General features: G+C 35.6%; 1 protein-coding gene across 1 annotated transcript; it reads left to right on the top strand.

The window, feature by feature from the left end:
* The first annotated feature begins 1,653 nt into the window (after positions 1-1,653).
* LOC127832561 (E3 ubiquitin-protein ligase RNF180-like) lies at positions 1,654-17,752 on the top strand. Its single transcript, XM_052358085.1, has 7 exons — positions 1,654-1,707; positions 4,798-4,887; positions 10,971-11,068; positions 11,388-11,533; positions 13,883-14,456; positions 15,783-15,981; positions 16,888-17,752. Exons 2-7 carry the CDS (start codon positions 4,815-4,817, stop codon positions 17,427-17,429), a joined length of 1,632 nt encoding a protein of 543 aa, XP_052214045.1. The 5' UTR covers positions 1,654-1,707; positions 4,798-4,814; the 3' UTR covers positions 17,430-17,752.
* Positions 17,753-18,351: the final 599 nt, after the last annotated feature.

The following is an 18,351-nucleotide window of genomic DNA, read 5'->3' as shown; positions in this document are numbered from 1 at the left end:
AAGGGGCACTTAACAGTTCATACAAACTGGTTGTGTAAATAATGCAAATGGCTTGCTAAATAGGCTTACACTTAATAATAGGATGAATGGTTCAACCTATTCAATAAGATTGCTAAAAAGCAAAATAGACTGCATGTGCTGAATAGGTTTTTAAATAGCCTTAATAGGATGCTTGTTTCAACCTATTTAATACACTTGTTGAAAGGCTTCTTAATATGCTTGATATGCTAAATAGGATACATTTTATAATAGACATGTACTAAACTTGCTTACGTCGCTTAATAGGCGAAAACTACTGGTACATATGCTTTTAGGATTTATTTTTTCAAAAAATGTACCAACCTTCTTAATTGGCTGAAAAGGCTGCTAAATAAACTCAATAGGCTAATTACCAACCTACCGGTATGTACTAAACGTGTTAAATAGACTAAATAGGCTAAAAGGGTGCTAAAAAGACTAAATTGGATGCATGATTCAACCTATGTACTAAACTTGCTAAAAAGGCTAACTTCACACACGTCGTAAAAGTTTATAAATACGTGTTGAATGCGGTTATATCTCTTTGGATATCTATTTATTAAGATAAATTTGTGTACAGTTATATTAACATCGAAAAATATATTATTATTTCAAGATTTCAGTAGAATATCGATTATTCAGCCATGTGCATCACCGACTTTTGCATATTTCAGGGTTTTTCGCGCACAATTTTCCCAATTGGGCTGGTATCGACACTTTTCCAAATTTTCCCGGAGAATCAAGCAACATTATTGAAAATCAAAGACCTATAGGTCTTTGGCAAAGTTTTACTTAACTCGCGTCAAACGTATCCTCGTGTTATCACTTAGCACACTTACTTTACCAGATAAGCAAACACATGAAATTGCAATTATAAAAGGCTATAATGCTTGACATATTTTTAGACAACGGCAATCCTTGAAATCTATCAATCTTGATACATCGACGATCTCATAATTGTTGTGTCGGTGCCCGGTCTACGAAACGCGCACATACCTCGTGATTGGGAACCGATTTGTCGCTGGCAGCACGAGATAATTACGTCTCTTGTGCACGGGACGTTGAGGTTAGTAGATGTGTCTATGTGTCTATGTCCCTATGTGAGAATTGTCAAGTGTTGTGAGCCTGTATGTGTTATATTGTATTTTATTGTATTGTATATGTTAGCATGTGATTGGGTCAATGGCACGTGTTTCCATGGAGGGCCATTCCCAGAAGGTATAACCAAGCCTGTGACTGTGTGTTTAAGCCGGTAACTGTGTGTTTGAATACGTGTTTGCCTGGACGTGTATTCTCAGAAGTATAAAGCCATTCCGTGACGTGTGCCAGACGAGCCGACGAAGCCGACGAGTGGAGCCGACGAGTTTCCCTCGAGAACGACGAGGACGATTGGTGCCAGTACAAGTTACAACAGTCCTGACGAGAATTACAGTCGATGCCCATGTGAGTACATAAAATAGTGTCGTTGCAAGTGATTGTTGTTATTTGTAGTAAAACCAACGATTTGCTAACCGGGTAAAAACACTACAGAATCCTTTGTGCAATAAATCGTCTGCTTACGAGTTCGTCTGCTGACGAGTCCGTCTGCTGATCCAGAGTGATAAAGCTCTATGTATACTGTAGTGTAACCTTTCAAGCGTTCAATGTCGTCTAACCTTCGAGTAAATTGAGCATTATAAGATTTATTTCGTGAGTTATTCATTATAAATGTATGTTTTTGTTAATAAACATAATTCACGACGTACTCATGCTTTTTTATGCTCCCGGTAGGTGGCATATAGTAGTCTTACTGTCCGTCCAACTGTCCGTTTTCGGGAGGGGTTTTTACGCAACGCTGGATCAGGACGTAATTGGATACTTTGCAGGACCTTTCAAAGTTTCAGAATCGGCGCAACGTTAGAGAGGATGGTTTGTCCCACGGTAGGGCAGTTGACCTGAAACTTTCAACTGTGTCTCTGTGCGCACCACACTTTCTTCCAGATTGTACCATTCTGATTAGTGACTAAGGGATAAAAGATAGTTGCAATAATCCAACTCCCAGCTATTGACCCTCCAGAGCTGTACGTATGTACTCATAAAAGCTCAGAGCATTCAAGAAGAACTAGGATAAAAGAGTTCTTATTTGGTGGAGTTTTGCACTTGATTTGTATGTAACACTTTGAGTATCTGTCAACAATGTTATCTGCGTTATAGAAGTACAAAGGGACTGGGTTGAGGAAGTCTTGTTTAGGTAGGGCTGGCACCAGCCCCTCAACCACCTTATAGCACAGGTGGAAGTAGTCTTATTTATAAGACGCGCAAAGAATTAAGAGATACTTTTTATATGGGCAAAATTCTTTGGAACGTCTTATCGGCGAAAGACCAATTACTTTCAATTAATTGCAAAATAACATTACCAACCCATAAAGTTTTAGTTCAGAAGTCCATTTTTACCTAAAATATCGTCGAATTGAAGTTAGAAAGGCATAAATTCTTCAGTTAAATTGCAACACTATCACTGACCTCTTGCCATATTATAAAACAGATTTAAATATCAACCAATCAGAAAAAGGCATTACAGTGTAACGTGTAGGTAATATGTCTATTAATGTCATCTTAGTAATTCATCAGCGAGTGAATTTGGAATGAATATGCACATGTTTACTACCGTTTTTTGCTTGGAACATGTGACAAATAATTTTAAAATTGTATGTTATTCCATTAAACTGAAAGGATAATAAATTGCAGCGTTTCTACGTACAAAAATTACCAGTCCAACCTGTGTCTGAGGTACATTACTGAAACACGGACACTGACACAAACACAAACTGTATTTTCCGCCGTTTATTCTTCACATTTGAACCACATCCTTTTCATCGAGGCTGTGTTATTGATTTATATCTACACAGCGAGCGAATCGAGAGATACTGAAAATTTGAATAGTGGTTGGATTTTAATTGCTCAGGCGTGCAAAATTCAAAGTGTCATTACATAATTATTACAGAACGTTATAGAGAAATGAATTATCTGCACAGGTACATGTATTATTGCAATCCGTTGATATTAACTGTCTGATATAAGGGCTTGAATGTGGCGCACAAAATCCTTGCCCAACAAAAAAGACAAAGAAGGAAAACTTTCCACCATTGTTTTGGTCCTTCCTCGATTGTAAGCTCCAAATATTACCAATATAAAAAGTAGCTTAATATTTGAGAGCGTCAACAAGTTGGACTAAGGTGGAAATTACGTACCCTGGATAGCATATATTGGCCCAGGAGCCCAATATATTCAAATACATATAAATATATATTATCATGTTTAATGATAGAAAAATTGACAAATAGACATGACAAAAAAAGCCCCACCCTCTGATATTCCAACAGTTTGTATTTTCTTTGCACCAACTGTATAACCCTGAATTTGATTTACTTGAAAATGAAAGTCGCCATGGCTCCTGAACCCAACTTAGCAGTGAATTACACTGACAGAGCCAGGCAAAGAATCATTCAATCAACAACGACACTTTGACAAATGTAAATAAATGAAAAATACTTCATTCTGATTGTATTGGAATTAGTTTTTAGGGGTAAGTGGTTGCATATGCATGCATTATGTGACATGCCACGTTGAATTAAAGGAATAGGACACGAGCTATCGATTAAGTGGAGAAAACTCAAAAATATTGTTTGAAAGTCTGTTCTAGATTTATTTGGATCGACAAACGGCTGGAAGTATTGCTTGGTTATCGGCTGACTGTGAGAAAATGACTGGACAGATTTCTTTGAAGTAATTTTTTTTTAAAGGTTGTGCAATTGCCCATAAGAGGATGCTTTTGATTAAAGCTATTTTTGACATTTTTGCGGCCCGCGAAGACAGGCTATGATAAATTTTAGTTAATGACCTTGTTATAAATGATTCCAATATAAGAGGGCGGGGATTTTTTTTTCATGGCTCTTTGTCAATTTTTCTCTCATTAAACATGATTTTATATATTTATTTGAATATATTGGGCTCATGGGCCCATATACTATCCAGGGTACGTTACTTCCATCTGTGCCTTATAGAAGGTCCGTCTATTGGCCTTTTTTATGCTCCCCCTAAATTTTGGGGGGAGCATGTAGTCGCCGCTTCGTCTGTCAGTGCGTGTGTCCGTCCGTGCACAATTTTTGTCCGGGCTATTTTTTCAGCAATAAATGACAGGAATTCAATGAAACTTTATGAGAAGCTTTACTACCAAGAGGACATGTGCATATTATCAGCGAGTTCTAGTCAGATGATTTTTATGCTCCCCCCCAAGAAAAATTGGGGGGGAGCATATAGTCGCCGCATCGTCTGTCCGTGCATCCGTGCATCCGTCCGTCCATGCACAATTTTTGTCAGGGCTATTTCTCTGCAACTAATTACCGTAATTCAATGAAACTTTATGGGAAGCTTCACTACCAAGAGGAGATGTGCATATTATCAGCGGCTTCTGGTCGGATGATTTTTCACAGAGTTATGGCCCTTTGAAATTTTCCATTAACTCTGCCGGTTGTTGACCATCTTCAACCGGGCAGCACCGGGAAATAGTGTGACCGCGTTAAACAAATTCTACGAAAAATCCCGGTTCTCGTCGGTCGACCGGTGTTAGCAAACCGGGATGGAACGGGGCTCTACCGGCAATAGTGAGATTTGGGCTTTAAATAGCTGCTGTTGGACTTCAAAGCGCAGTAGGGCGCATTGTGTTTCACAAACGCAGCCTTTGTATTTAAAGTTTTGCTTATCAGTAATGTTATTGTGTTGGTTGACTATATTCAACAGGTGAGCACTCAGCAGCCATGGCTGTAGTAAGATGCAGGAAATGCCGTTATGACCTCCAAATTGGAGATGCTGTCATTATTGAAAATAAAGGTAACTTTCTTTCAGTAAACGTTGGTTATTGCTCCTTATTTAACCTAAATATCATGTAAAGGAATCATTATAAGCAGAGTTCTATGAATCTGTTGTAGACAGGTAGATATTGTTTGTAAATACTTTTTGTAATTTGCTATATTGGAGGGGTTGGCCTAGGGTCAAATTTAAGGGAGAAGGGACTTATCCATTGACTGGGATTAAGGAGAAGCATGGAGAAATCAAGTAGAAGTCATGTGATTTCATTTTTATGTCCACTCCCACTATAGTGGGGGACATTTTTTTTTGCCCTGTCTGTTGGTTTGTTGGTTGGTTGGTTGGTTTGGTCAAACTTTAACATTTTGCAATAACTTTTAAAATATTGAAGATAGCAACTTGATATTTGGCATGCATGTGTATCTCATGGAGCTGCACATTTTGAGTGGTGAAAGGTCAAGGTCATCCTTCAAGGTCAAAGGTCAAATATATAGCTTCGAAGCGGCGCGAAAGGGGACATAGTGTTTCTGACAAACACATATCTTGTTTGATATGTAGGGCTGTAACGATACATTCGAATATTAAAATTACTCGATTACGGCTGTGGACGAATCATATTCGTTATTCGCCACCTCCCGAGCCGAATATTTGACGAATACAAACGTGGTTTCGAGTTTGAAAGATTTATCCTCTTATCTTACCTTACAAAAGAAGGTTCATACAATAAACCCCTATATTTAAATGTTCTTCTCCTTATTCCGGTGTTTGTCATCATGTTTACCCCACCCACTATGGTACACAGTGAGATTATCAACAAAAATGGCGGGCACCGGTTGAATATTTACGTCATTGAATTGAAAAATCTTTCGATGGTTGTTTAATGTTTATTTAGGTAAATACGAGTAATTTGATGCTCAAACATACACACAAAGGATTAGCAGATGGAATTTCTTTTTTGTTTATCTTTGCAACAATGATTGTGAAACTTATCAACAATCATGGAGCCTAGCAAAGGGAAATTAGTTTCATACTATATAATGTCAAGTTGCTTAATTGTTCTACTCAAGGATTTCATTGGTACTAGTGATGTTTTCAAAACTGTGTTCAAAGTTTAAGCAGTTCTAGTCAGTGTTGTTTTGTTATTTCAAAGTGTTATCAGTGATTTTGTTTGCCCAAAATTACAGCAGATATTTGGCTGCTTCCCAATTGCAAAAAATGACGTTTTTTTCCCAAAAATTTGATTATAATTTCCCCCAAAAGACAAAATTTTCCAAATAAAGCCAATAAGATTACAATGTAATTTAGCAATAATTTCGAACGAGTGCCAATCGAGCTTGCCGAGTCGTCGCCGAACGACAACTGACTTACGTATTGTTGGCGAATTTAGCTGAATACGATTTTACGTTGCTATCCACATCTCTCTCTATTTTGCGGAGGATACTGACGATAGTCGATGTATCCCGATTGTAAACTCCTGTTTTAACACATGTCCAAGATGTCGGAAAGCAGACGAGAGATTTGCGATGAGCGGCGAAAATGATAAATAAAATTCAAATTAACAACGGATATCATATGGTTATTACGAAATAATTTAATGCGTGTGTCAATTAACGCAAAATACAACGTTTGAGATAAAAAAAATAAATATCTATTAAAAATCTTCACAGTGAATGTGCATCACGGAAATCAGTGTTGGGAAATTGGAGTTAGTCTACCGGTACTCACAAAGTTAATGCATTTAAGATGAGTATCCTTCGAAAATGGAAAGAGACAAACATGATATGATTTATATGTTAGTGGATCTGTGTAAAATCAGATTCATATGCATATTCTGCTTTATTATGTTTGTCACGCTTTACAGTTTACTGAAATAGCATTGAACAGAGGATGTCAAGTGCAAGATGTTGAAAGGTAAAGAAATGAAATAAATTATTTTAACTCGATTAAATATATCATTGACATAGCAAGACCAAGTAGTAAAGCGTTTAAAAAAAAATTTGTTAATGTTTTCACCATATGATATTTAATAAAAAAAAATACTGATTTAAATTCTTACTGTTAAAAGAGGTAATGATTAAATGGTATATTTAAGAATCTATATAGATTATTGCAAGTTCAATATGCATGTGGAAGGATATTAACTTAACATTGTCTTCGTTGTAAGAACGTATTTAATTAGCACTTTATAATATAAAAATGCTGTCAAACATACTTTAATAATTTTAATTCTGTTCTCATAATCATATTTATAATGTTTCCCAATTTCATGGTTTATCACGCTATTTTTCCCAATTTTATGGTTTATTGCGTTAATTTCCCCATTCCAAATGGCACAGGCTGTAACAAAAAAAAAAAAAAAAATCACTGGTTATATTTCATATTTTCAGTATACAATGATACTCAATAAATCAAATTGACAAATACTCATAGTTTCATACTTTATAATGTCATGTCAAGTTGTCAGTATTACTTTTGTTCATTGAAATTCATATTCGCGAATAAATATTCGTATTCGCCCCCCTGTATTCGTGATATGTATCGTATTCGTCACCAAGTGTATTCGTTACAGCCCTATTGATATGTGACTTAAAATTAGTTGCATTTGTTTACCATTTGAAAATACAAAATGTACATTATGAATTTGGCACATTCAAATATTTTTACTGTGATTTCAATTTACCATCATGTAAAATTAAAACAACAAAGCAAACAACTCACTCATAACAGTAAAGTGTGCAGGAAAGTGCATAAAAGATCATGATATATTCCATTCACCTCTCAACCCACACACAACTTTTTTTTTCTTAACAAACATCCAGTGTTGTTTTTTCTTTCAAAATCGGATCCGGTATTTGGACCCATTCCCAATGGAAAAAAGTATATATTTTTCTCAGATGGGACCTAAAAACTCGCAACTTAAGGTTTCTATTTTTTGTTCCATGCCCATTCAGCTATATAAGTTCAACCTTAGTAAATATAATACTGAAAACACTTATTCTTATTGATAAAGCATTTTTTCGCAAAACAACAACAACACTCATTTCCCAATTTTAGTCAAAACGCTGCAAATTTTCCCAATCCAAAGGGACCCGACCACATTCCCAAAATGGTGATAAAAACAACACTGATATCATTATTTTTTAACATTATATTTCTAATTGAAACAACAATAAAACCTGTTAAATAATTCGTTGATAATAACAGGTATATGTATGTTGCAGAATGACAGCTTATAGTGTCCTTAAATGCCTACTCCTAAAAAATCTGCTAGCTTCTTCCTACACTGATCAATCATGTCTGTCTGTTAAAGGTCTCTGATATGATTGATGAGTTTAATACCCATTTATGCCTAGCGTCCTGAAAAAAGGACATTGCAAACAGCGTAGACCCAGATGAGACGCTGCATGATGCGGCGTCTTATCTGGATCTACGCTGTTTGCTTAAAGGAATTTCTGTAAGAAATGTTATAAATATAGAAATAAATATACTAGACATCCCTAATTTTGGAAATAAATTGATCCAACTAAGAAGGATGGGAGAGTCCACTAGGCATAAATGGGTTAAGCTATAAGAATGCAATAATATTCGACCCTAAAGGCAGGCCATCTCAATAGACATCAATCAATACTAAAATACAGGGCTAACTCTGCCATTCCCCATATTAGCCAATGGCTACATATAAGGAAATTCACAAAATTTTATTAGGCTACAAGGTTTTCTACATTATCAACCATAAAATATTCGAAACAAAAATGTTGAGCCCTGCTATAATGTTCTAGAACAATGCAAGCAAATGAGGATAGAGCATTAATGAATTAGATTCATAAAGGATAGGATACAGGAAAACTGTCTGATATTTAAATGCTTTGGATTTTTAAAATGTGTGTAGAAATATATTCCTTTTGCTGGAAATTAAATTGGAGGTTGCTTGGCAGTTATTGTTTGTTAATCGTTTTCCTAGAATATTAAAAAATTTTAATTACTGATAGATAAAGTATTAGGTGGTATTTGGTCTATAACACAAACTCTTCTTAAGAAAGTACACATAATGCACAAGAGGTCCAGGTATAATTCATATCTGTGTAAAATACATATGAAAAATATCTAAATACAAATGATTGAAAAATTGTATTAGAATTTATTAGTAGACAAAATTGTATTTGTACATGTATCTACATTACTTGTCAAGAACAATAAATAGAGGTACCACCTTAGACTTTATGCAAATAAAATATCTTTTATTGTCATGACTAAGACATTATATTTTCCAAATTAAAATTAAGATAAAAAATGCATTTAAAAACACAGTCATTGATTAACATATTAAAACTGTGAACATTGAAAGATTGCCCTCATCAATTCAGGCTTTGGAATCTTCAAGCGTCTTCATCTGTGTGGCTTTGAAGCCTTTTAAGTGACTTTTGCTGGGGCAAATTTATCAAGACTGTGTAATAATGCAAACTTTCAAGAATAAATACCACTAGGTGGAACAAATAATTAGGAGCTCTTCTAGTGTACTCACTTTGTATAGAATCAATGTGTCTTTGGTGCAATTGATATTATTACCTGTGCATTCAGCATATGAGCCGTGCTCTGAATAGGGGGCTTAATGCATGTGCGTAAACTGTCGTCCCAGATTAGCCTGTGAAGTCTGCACAGGCTAATCTGGGACGACGCTTCACCCTAAGAATACATTAACTTTGAACAAAAAATACCATAAAAGCGGATAGTGTCTTCCCTGATTAGCCTGTGCAGACTGCACAGGCTAATCTGGGACAACACTAGATGAACATGCATTAAACCCCTTTTTCACAGAGCACGGCCCATTTATATAAGGCAATCATTCCAGGACGCAGAATTCATTAAAAGTGTGCATGTTGTAGTATATATCATAGTTTTTATCATGTTGTTTATCTGAATTTAAATATTTAATTTCTACACGTTAAATGTAGCTTACTCTTGTAAGTCTTTAACGTACTGAAATCATAATACTACCGGTATTAAAGGCGAGCTTGGATGTTTGCTTTTTTAACCAGGTTTTTAACCAGGTTTTCCAAAGGAAAAAACTGGTTATTAGATTGGCGAATGCGGGCGGGCTGGCTGGCTGGATGGCGGGCTGGCGGGCGAGCGGAACAAGCTTGTCCTGGCCATAACTTTGTCGTTCATTGTGAGATTTTAAAATCATTTGGCACATTTGTTAACCATCATTAGACGGTGTGTCGCGCGAAAATATTACGTCAATATCTTCAAGGTCAAGGTCACACTTTGAGTTCAAAGGTAAAAAATAGCCATAAATGAGCTTGTCTGGGCTATAACTATGTCATTCATTATGAGATTTTAAAATCATTTGGCACATTTGTTCACCATCATGGGACGGTGTGTCGCACGAAAGAATCCAGTCAATATCTCCAATGTCAAGGTCGCCACGACTAAAAGTAGATTTATTTTAAAACAAACTTACAAAGGGGGTTAATTTTGTTTGTTCATTTCAAAAGTTCAGTTTGAGTTGTCTCCCTTTATCAGATTTTTTTTCACAATGAAAACCTGGTTTTGTGACAGTTTTGTCCCTTGTTAAATTGTTATTTTAGAATGTAATTTTGATGCTTGAAAAAAATCCTTTAGGTCAGTTAAGATAATTGGTCATTGTCGGCTCGGGTACTGCTTAAATGTACCCTTGGTACTCTTAAGTATTCTTAAATGTACGGAAAATATACTAACACATAGTACCCGAGCAATTTAGACTGTACCCGAGGTTTATTCCCGCCCCAAATCCGATGTCATAAAACACGCTACGGAATACGAAACAAAATTCTCTTTGAATAAAACCTGCCTCAGCATGCTTTTTTAGTAGGATTTTCGATAATATAGAGTTCCATTGAACAAAATATTGAGATAAATATGACCATAATTTATTAGAAAAAATTAGAAGACAATGACCAATTTAGCGTTTATTTGGGAGTACTTTTCAGTTTTCAGTATATGTTCCGTACCCGGGGTACATTTAAGTATACTTAAAGAGTACCCGGGGTACATTTAAGTAGTACCCGAGCCTACAATGACCAATCAAGTGTCAGCTAATTTAAAGATTCTGTCCACTGCTTTACTAGATTGCAATGCAGATACAAGCACAGACTCTGGACAGTCCAGTGTGTGGTATCTGGACGTGGATAGGGCTCCAGAATGGATACAGGTAGAAATCACAGATGTGAGTATCACAGTTTAGACCCGTAGCAGGTATTTGATTTGCTTGGGTGATACATTTTGTGTTGCTTTGTTATTAATGTTGAACATTTTGCTATATATTAGAATAGTTAGACGTACACTATTGCATACAGACAATTATTATACAAAAGAATTGTTAGACGTACACTTTTGCATAGAGACTTTAGTTAAATAGTAATTTGAGATTAGAAATCAACACTTCGGAATACAGGAAGTGAACTGAAACTTTTATGGACTCGAGCTTAAACTAATAGTTTGCTTGTTGATGCAATATTTAATTTATTCCAATATAATATTTTCAGGCAAGTTGGACGAAAGGGAAATTAGTTTGTCCAAAATGTAATGGAAGACTGGGGTCGTTTGACTTCTTGGTTGACAGACGGTGTTACTGTGAAAACCATGCCGTGCCCAGTGTTCACCTTCTTAAAAGTCGAGTTGATTATTTTAGGTATTGTATTAAGGATATTAATTCATACAATCTGTTTGGCATAGTTTACATTGTTTACAGGGGTGTAATATTTCTAAAAAATCCTGCAAGCACTGTTTGACTAGGTGTTTCAAATCCTTACTAGCTCTACTTAAACATGGCATTTGCCTAAAACCTTAAAATTAATTGGGCTTTTTAGCTCACCTGTCACGAAGTGACATGGTGAGCTTATGTGACCGTGTGATGTCCTGCATCCGTATGTGTGTGCGTGCGTGCGTCTGTCCGTCAACAATTTGTTTGTGTAGACAGTAGAGGCCACTGTTTTCATCCAATCTTTATGAAATTTGGTCAGAATGTTCATCTTGATGAAATCTGGGTTGGGATTGTATTTGGGTCATCTGGGGTCAAAAATTAGGTCACCAGGTCAAAAACTATGTCACATAATAGGTCAAATAATAGAAAAACCTTGTGTAGACAGTAGAGGTCACAGTTTTCATCCAATCTTTATGAAAATTGGTCAGAATGTTTTATCTTGATAAAATCTGGGTTGGGATTGTATTTGGGTCATCCAGGCCTTTTTCTGTCTATTTTTTATATCACGTTTTTTAAAATTTCCTTCAATTGTATTTAAACTATTTTTCATCTACCGTGCACTCCCTCTGGTCTTGGGGAAACAACCGTTGTAGACCCCATCCCCACAATTACCTCCCTTAGTTCAACCTATGGGGCATCGCCCCTGCTGGCTATTCCCCTATTCACTCCAGCCTACACTTCCAAATCTCTTCTTCTTTCAACCCTCCAGGGGTTGTATTTTGTATTATATATATATATAAATGCATATAGTACTGTACATATTGTAAATAATGTACTTTTTGTACAAATTTAGTTGTTTTGTCTCATTTTTAACTGTAAAGCACATTGTTTTACTCATGATTTTTATGTGGCCCTATAAAGGTGACCGGTTGACGACATGTAAGTTATTACCCTTATTATATAAAGGTTTTTACAAATTTCACTTTTAAATATTGTTTTAACGCCACTCTGGGGAGACTTCTCTTCTCCATAGCCCAATCCTCTTTAAGTTCCATACAGACAGGGTCTTATGTTGGAGCATTATGGCTATTTTCCCTGTCGGCAAGTGTTTAATATTGAGCCACATACATAAATATATACACAATCACAATTTTCCATATAACTGCATGTCTACATGCAAATTCTCTTTTTATATGAGAGCTATTCAACTAGGCTCTAACTTTCCTACTAATTAATGTTGTAAATAGTCATATTTTCCCACTGCCTAGATCTTGTTGTACGACATTAAATTTAAACCTTAAATATACACCTAATTTTGATACTTTATTATGTAAGTAAATACATAGTGGCAATGTTAAACCACTTTGTGATCTGAAAAATCCTTAAATATTATTATTTGTTTTTGTTTTACAAGCATATCACACATCGGTGTATTCCTTTTCTTTTCTATAAACATTATATTAAAAGTAATCCAATTTGGATTTTGACATTTAAAACACATATCACAAAGTTTCAAGACTTCAACAAGTACATTAATGTTTATCTTGATGAAATCTGGGTTAGGATTGTATTTGGGTCACCTGGGGTCAAAAACTAGGTCACTAGGTCAAATAATAGAAAAACATTGTGTAGATGAAATCTGGGTTGGGATTGTATTTGGTTAGTCAGGTGAGCGATTCAGGGCCATCATGGCCCTCTTGTTTCAGGAATATAAACTGCAGTAAAAAAATCAGTTTCTGAAGATGTCCCTTTGCTTTTTTGTGTGTGGAAAATTAGTCATGAAATAACATTTTTCTGCAATTAGTTTGAGAATTTCCATCTGACATTTTCACTAGATTATGGCCGCTAGCCTATGTCTGAACAGTTATATAAAAAAACTGGGTTTTACCAGAAATAGGCTCCTGTTTATGTTAGCATAAAATGTTTCTTAAAGTGCTAATTTAAGCACAAAGACTCAACATTTTATTTGTTTTATGGAATTTTTCCATTTGACACATGGAGAATGAATCCATCCTGTCAGAGTAGCACAATGATTAATTGATCATGCCTGAAGGTATTGTTCTCACCAGGTGAGCTGGCCTGCAGAATTTTACTTCTCTGGTTTATTTGTTTGCCTGATGTCTTTGTATGTTATTTTTTCAAAAACACATAACCAAAAGTTGAAAGATGGTCCCCAAACAAATGTTCTATAAATTTATGCACAAAAGGAAAGTAAAACAAGCCAATTAGTCGTATGCTTGATCAATATTGATTATTTTATTTGATATTACACAAATTCCAAATCTCTACTGCAATGTTTGTCATGTGTACTTTAAAAAAATCATTTTAAATTTTCAGGAAACAAGATATTCCTGTTGTCAGAAATAAAGGGCAGATAAGAACCAGACGTGTTGAGGAATTTCAAATGGGGGTATCACCAGGTGAAAATAGCGCCATCTTGGATTTGATTAATAATTCAAGCACAGTGATTGACCATACCTGGTCATTTATGCCCAGCTGTGAGTCTGAGCGTGATACTTTGGATATTGGTGTTGCAAGCAGCTTGCCTTTATATATGAATAAGTCTAGTCAAGAAAAACCAGAAACAGGTGATGCTGAAGATAATAACGGTTTGATGATCAATAGTATTAAGATGAAAACAAGACTTTCCACTGAAAATATTGAGTTGCCATCGCATTTTGAACATTCAGAGAATAGTAGCAGCAAATTTGGTTTACGTAAGCGTTCACAAAAATTGTGTTCACAAACTAGTAAGAGTGTGATGCAGCCTGGAAATATTGAAGGGCGTGGCCTTAATCGTCAATTATGCCAAGGTGATAACATAAATTATAAAAGAGCTAGAAAGGACCAGGCTGTAAGAAGTAATATATTTGAAGTTCTCCAAGAAACAACATCAAAGGACGAATCAGAGGTACCAATCTTGATACATTCTAATAAACTATTAAGCTGTTAAATTAAAGGGACCTTTTCACAGATTTTGGCATGTATTGAAGTTTGTCATTAAATGCTTTATATTGATAAATGCAAATATTGGATATAAAAAGCTCCAGTAAAAAACAAGAATAAGATTAAAGAAAGAAAAAAAAAGTAACCCTTAACTGCGCTCGAACCACTAACCTCTGGAGTAACAGTCTAATGCTTAGACCACTCACCCATCCGTGCTCATACAATGAGTGATGTATTTTATACTTTATATAAACAATCTTCGTAATATAACAACAACAACAGAACTCTCCAAATTATTCAATCGTTTAGCACATGCAATGCTTTATAATTTTCAGGTTTTTAAATCTTCAAAAGATGCATATAATGGATATTTTAGAGCATGGTAAATGCTCAGTATTACTTTTTTTCTCAAAAATATCTTAACTACAATGAAAATTTGAGAATCTAAAACAATTTTTATTTTATTTTGTCAATTTACCAAAATGTGAAATGGTCCCTTTAATACATGTATGAAAAGTAACAGTAGCCTTGTTGGTAATAAAAAGTCGTACTGATAAAGGTGATAAGCCTCGAGGTGATAAGTCTCGACTTTATGATTTTCAATGAATTAAAGATTAATGTAGCATTCTATTGATAATATACATATTTCAGCGTACAAGTTTTGAAAAACAAAACAAATGTAAAAAACAACACTTTAATGACAGAAATGACCTAATGTGTTATTTTACTGGCTTAGTAACTACAGGCTTACATGCAAAACAGCTTACCCTGCCATTTACCTCAATTGGCAATAACCGCATAAAATATTTAAAATGAGAATTTTGACATAGCTAGGCAAATTTTGCTGAAAATTTAGCCAGTTTTAGCCAGGGAAGGCGCTGCAAACACTGCGTTCAATGGATATTAAGAAATGCATTCACAGTTTATCATAAGAGCTGTGTTTTGGGTTAATGTACTGGACTTAATGTAAGTCAAGCGTTGTCCCATATTAGCCTGTGCAGTCCACACAGGCTAATCAGGGACGACTCTTCGCCTAAACTTGAGTTTTCTTTACAAGAGACCTCCTTTAAACAAAAAATTATATAAAAATTATGCAAACTGCCCAGGCTAATCTTGAACGACACTTTACCCACATACATTTAGCACCAGATTTCTCAGTACACGGATCTAATGATAAACTGTGAATGAATTGTTTAACTCTCAGATACACATTTTTAAGCATTTGCAGTCTCTTAGAAAATCAATGCATTAAGCCCAGTTTTCCCAGAATGCAGCTTCATAACATTTTCAGGTTGAGGAGGCTGAGGTGGAGATCCCTTCAGAATTTAGCTGCCCCGTTTGTCTGGAGCTGTTCTATCAGCCCCACGAGTGTCGCCCGTGCCTGCACGTGTTCTGTGAGCACTGTCTGCGCGACATCTGCAAGCAAAAACCGGTCAACACCCCGTGCCCTCTGTGTCGCAAGCTGATCGACAGCTGTCACCCCTGCAAAGGTGAGAACCATGGCGTAAAGTTTCAGTGGTGTAGTGGATATATTGTCCATCTTGTTATCGGGATCATCTTACAGGAAATGATCCCTACTGTGGGAGAGTTCTTTCCAAGTACTGGTTCTACCAAGGAAACCGACTCAAGAGTGTTTCAATAGGTCATAGGCTTTCTATGCAATCAAGCTTAATTAAATAGGTTTACATTAATCTTCACTAGTTAAGGATATTGCGTTTAAGGAATATAATTGTCTTGAATGACCATGAAAGACTGATGTGGATAAAAAGCCAGTGATACCACTTAAACTTATGCAGATGAAACATGTTTTTATCCGTCACCAAATAAGTTAAGATAGTCTAAGAAACACAAACTAATTGTTTTCTGAGTATATTATGTTTATTTCATGCTATTTTATAATAATGTTATGTATTTTAAAAGGCAGTCGATGACTGTTCAGAAGAAAAATTCCAATATGATTGCTATTATTGTTAAACCAACAAACTGGTTAATCACATGACTAAAATTTAAGCGGCTGCAAATGTCAATTGCAACTTGCAATTACATGAATTTTGTTAATTGATAGATATTTGATTTAAAGCAGTTACTTTCCTTAAATGGCAGACACATGTCAACTTATGTTCTACTCACTGTAAATACTGTCTATGATGACCAATGACATGGCCTTACATAAGCATAAACAATTTGTCAATCAATCATTCCTATAAATATAATTTTATTTCTTCACTTTACATTTCAGATAAAAATGTACTTATTTCAATCTGCAAAGTTGGAGTAAATTTCTACATTTGAAGCCATTTGCCTTTCACTTACAGAAATATTTCAAATTCTTTGAGTTTCCAAATATGTACATATCTCTTTCTTTTATCTACAAAACCTTATTACCAATATTTCAGAAACAATTGCAAGAATTAGACAGGAGCTACCAGGTCCATATAAGGAGAGAAAGCAGGAGCTGCAGAGATTGAAAAAGACCACAAAGTTCTACCCTCTCCCGCATGCTACATCGCACCATTTCTCGATGGCAGAAAGATTAGGGCAGTTAGAGGAGCAATACAGCGGACGGGGGTTCTTTTTTGGACTCGAGGATGTCCTTACGCAGTGCATCCAGGATGTGGTGATCAGATTTGCGTGGCTGATCATGCTGTTTCTTATCCACAATATGATGTTTATTGTCTGCAACAGGTGGGATTTTCAGGTGTACGTGAATAACACATTCCATTTTAATGAATTCTTGTCAACCATGTGTATGAAGCTGCTGAATTTTGGATTTTTGCATACTGTTAGGAAATGCCTAGGGTTGACATTCGATAGGAGGGATATTCTTGGATATTTGGTAGTGTATGCTGCTTTGTGCTTGATATTTTATTTAGAGGCTGGATCTTGGATTCAATTTGGATACAATATGGTGATACTAGGCTCATTTTTCACAAATTAACGGCTTGTTATCCCCCGCCTTAGGCGGAGGGATATTGTTTTGGCGTTGTCTGTCCGTCCATCTTTCTGTCTGTCCATCCGTCCAGCACTTTTGTGTCCGGTGCCATATCTTGGAAGTGCTTCGGCAGATTTCATTAAAACTTGGTATGAGTATATATATGGATAAGAGGATGATGCACGCCAAATGGCATTGTACACCATCTGTTAATAACAGAGTTATGGTCCTTTGTATTTAAAAATAATGCTTTTTAGCAGAGTGTCAAATATAACACTTTTGTGTCCAGAAGCATATTGGCGGGGGATATCAATTTAACGAATTTGCTTGTTGACCAGGGCTCGAAATAAACACTCGCACACTCGCAAAATGCGAGTGAAAAATACCGATTGCGAGTTAAGTTTTAAGCCACTAGAATTTTTTTGCGAGAGAATAAATAGTGAAAAAAAGAGTTATATTGCTAAATGCGCTCGACGTTGTAAATGCTAAACCGCATGTCAATTAATGGAACGTCCGAATACCCATATGCGGAAGCTCGCACATTGTATGTAGACTGGTATACTTATAGTACATATATGCGGATGGTATTGGTATAAAGATAATGAAACAGTCGATTATCCACACATGTTCACTATAATAGACAAAAAACCTGAACAGTCCTGTCGTCGAAGCGAAACATAACTAGTTTCTTTTTGCCCACAGATTGAAATAACAATACGAAATATAAAGCAAAGTTAAGAGTTGAGAGAAAAAAACGAAAATTAAATTCTTCCACGAAAACAGTGAAAAAGTGGGAAAAAGAACTTCATATATTACACCAAAACTTGCTGTTGATGTCATATTTTATTTAGTTTTAATAGTACTAAACTAATGTCCAAACTTGATTTTATTTATGTTTCCAGCAAAATTTGCGAGAATGTTTTTGATT

The sequence above is a fragment of the Dreissena polymorpha genome, chromosome 5 (assembly GCF_020536995.1).
Source record: "Dreissena polymorpha isolate Duluth1 chromosome 5, UMN_Dpol_1.0, whole genome shotgun sequence".
Taxonomy (NCBI): domain Eukaryota; kingdom Metazoa; phylum Mollusca; class Bivalvia; order Myida; family Dreissenidae; genus Dreissena; species Dreissena polymorpha.
The sequence above is the reverse complement of the archived record's forward strand: the minus strand, read 5'-3'. Positions and strand labels throughout refer to the sequence as shown.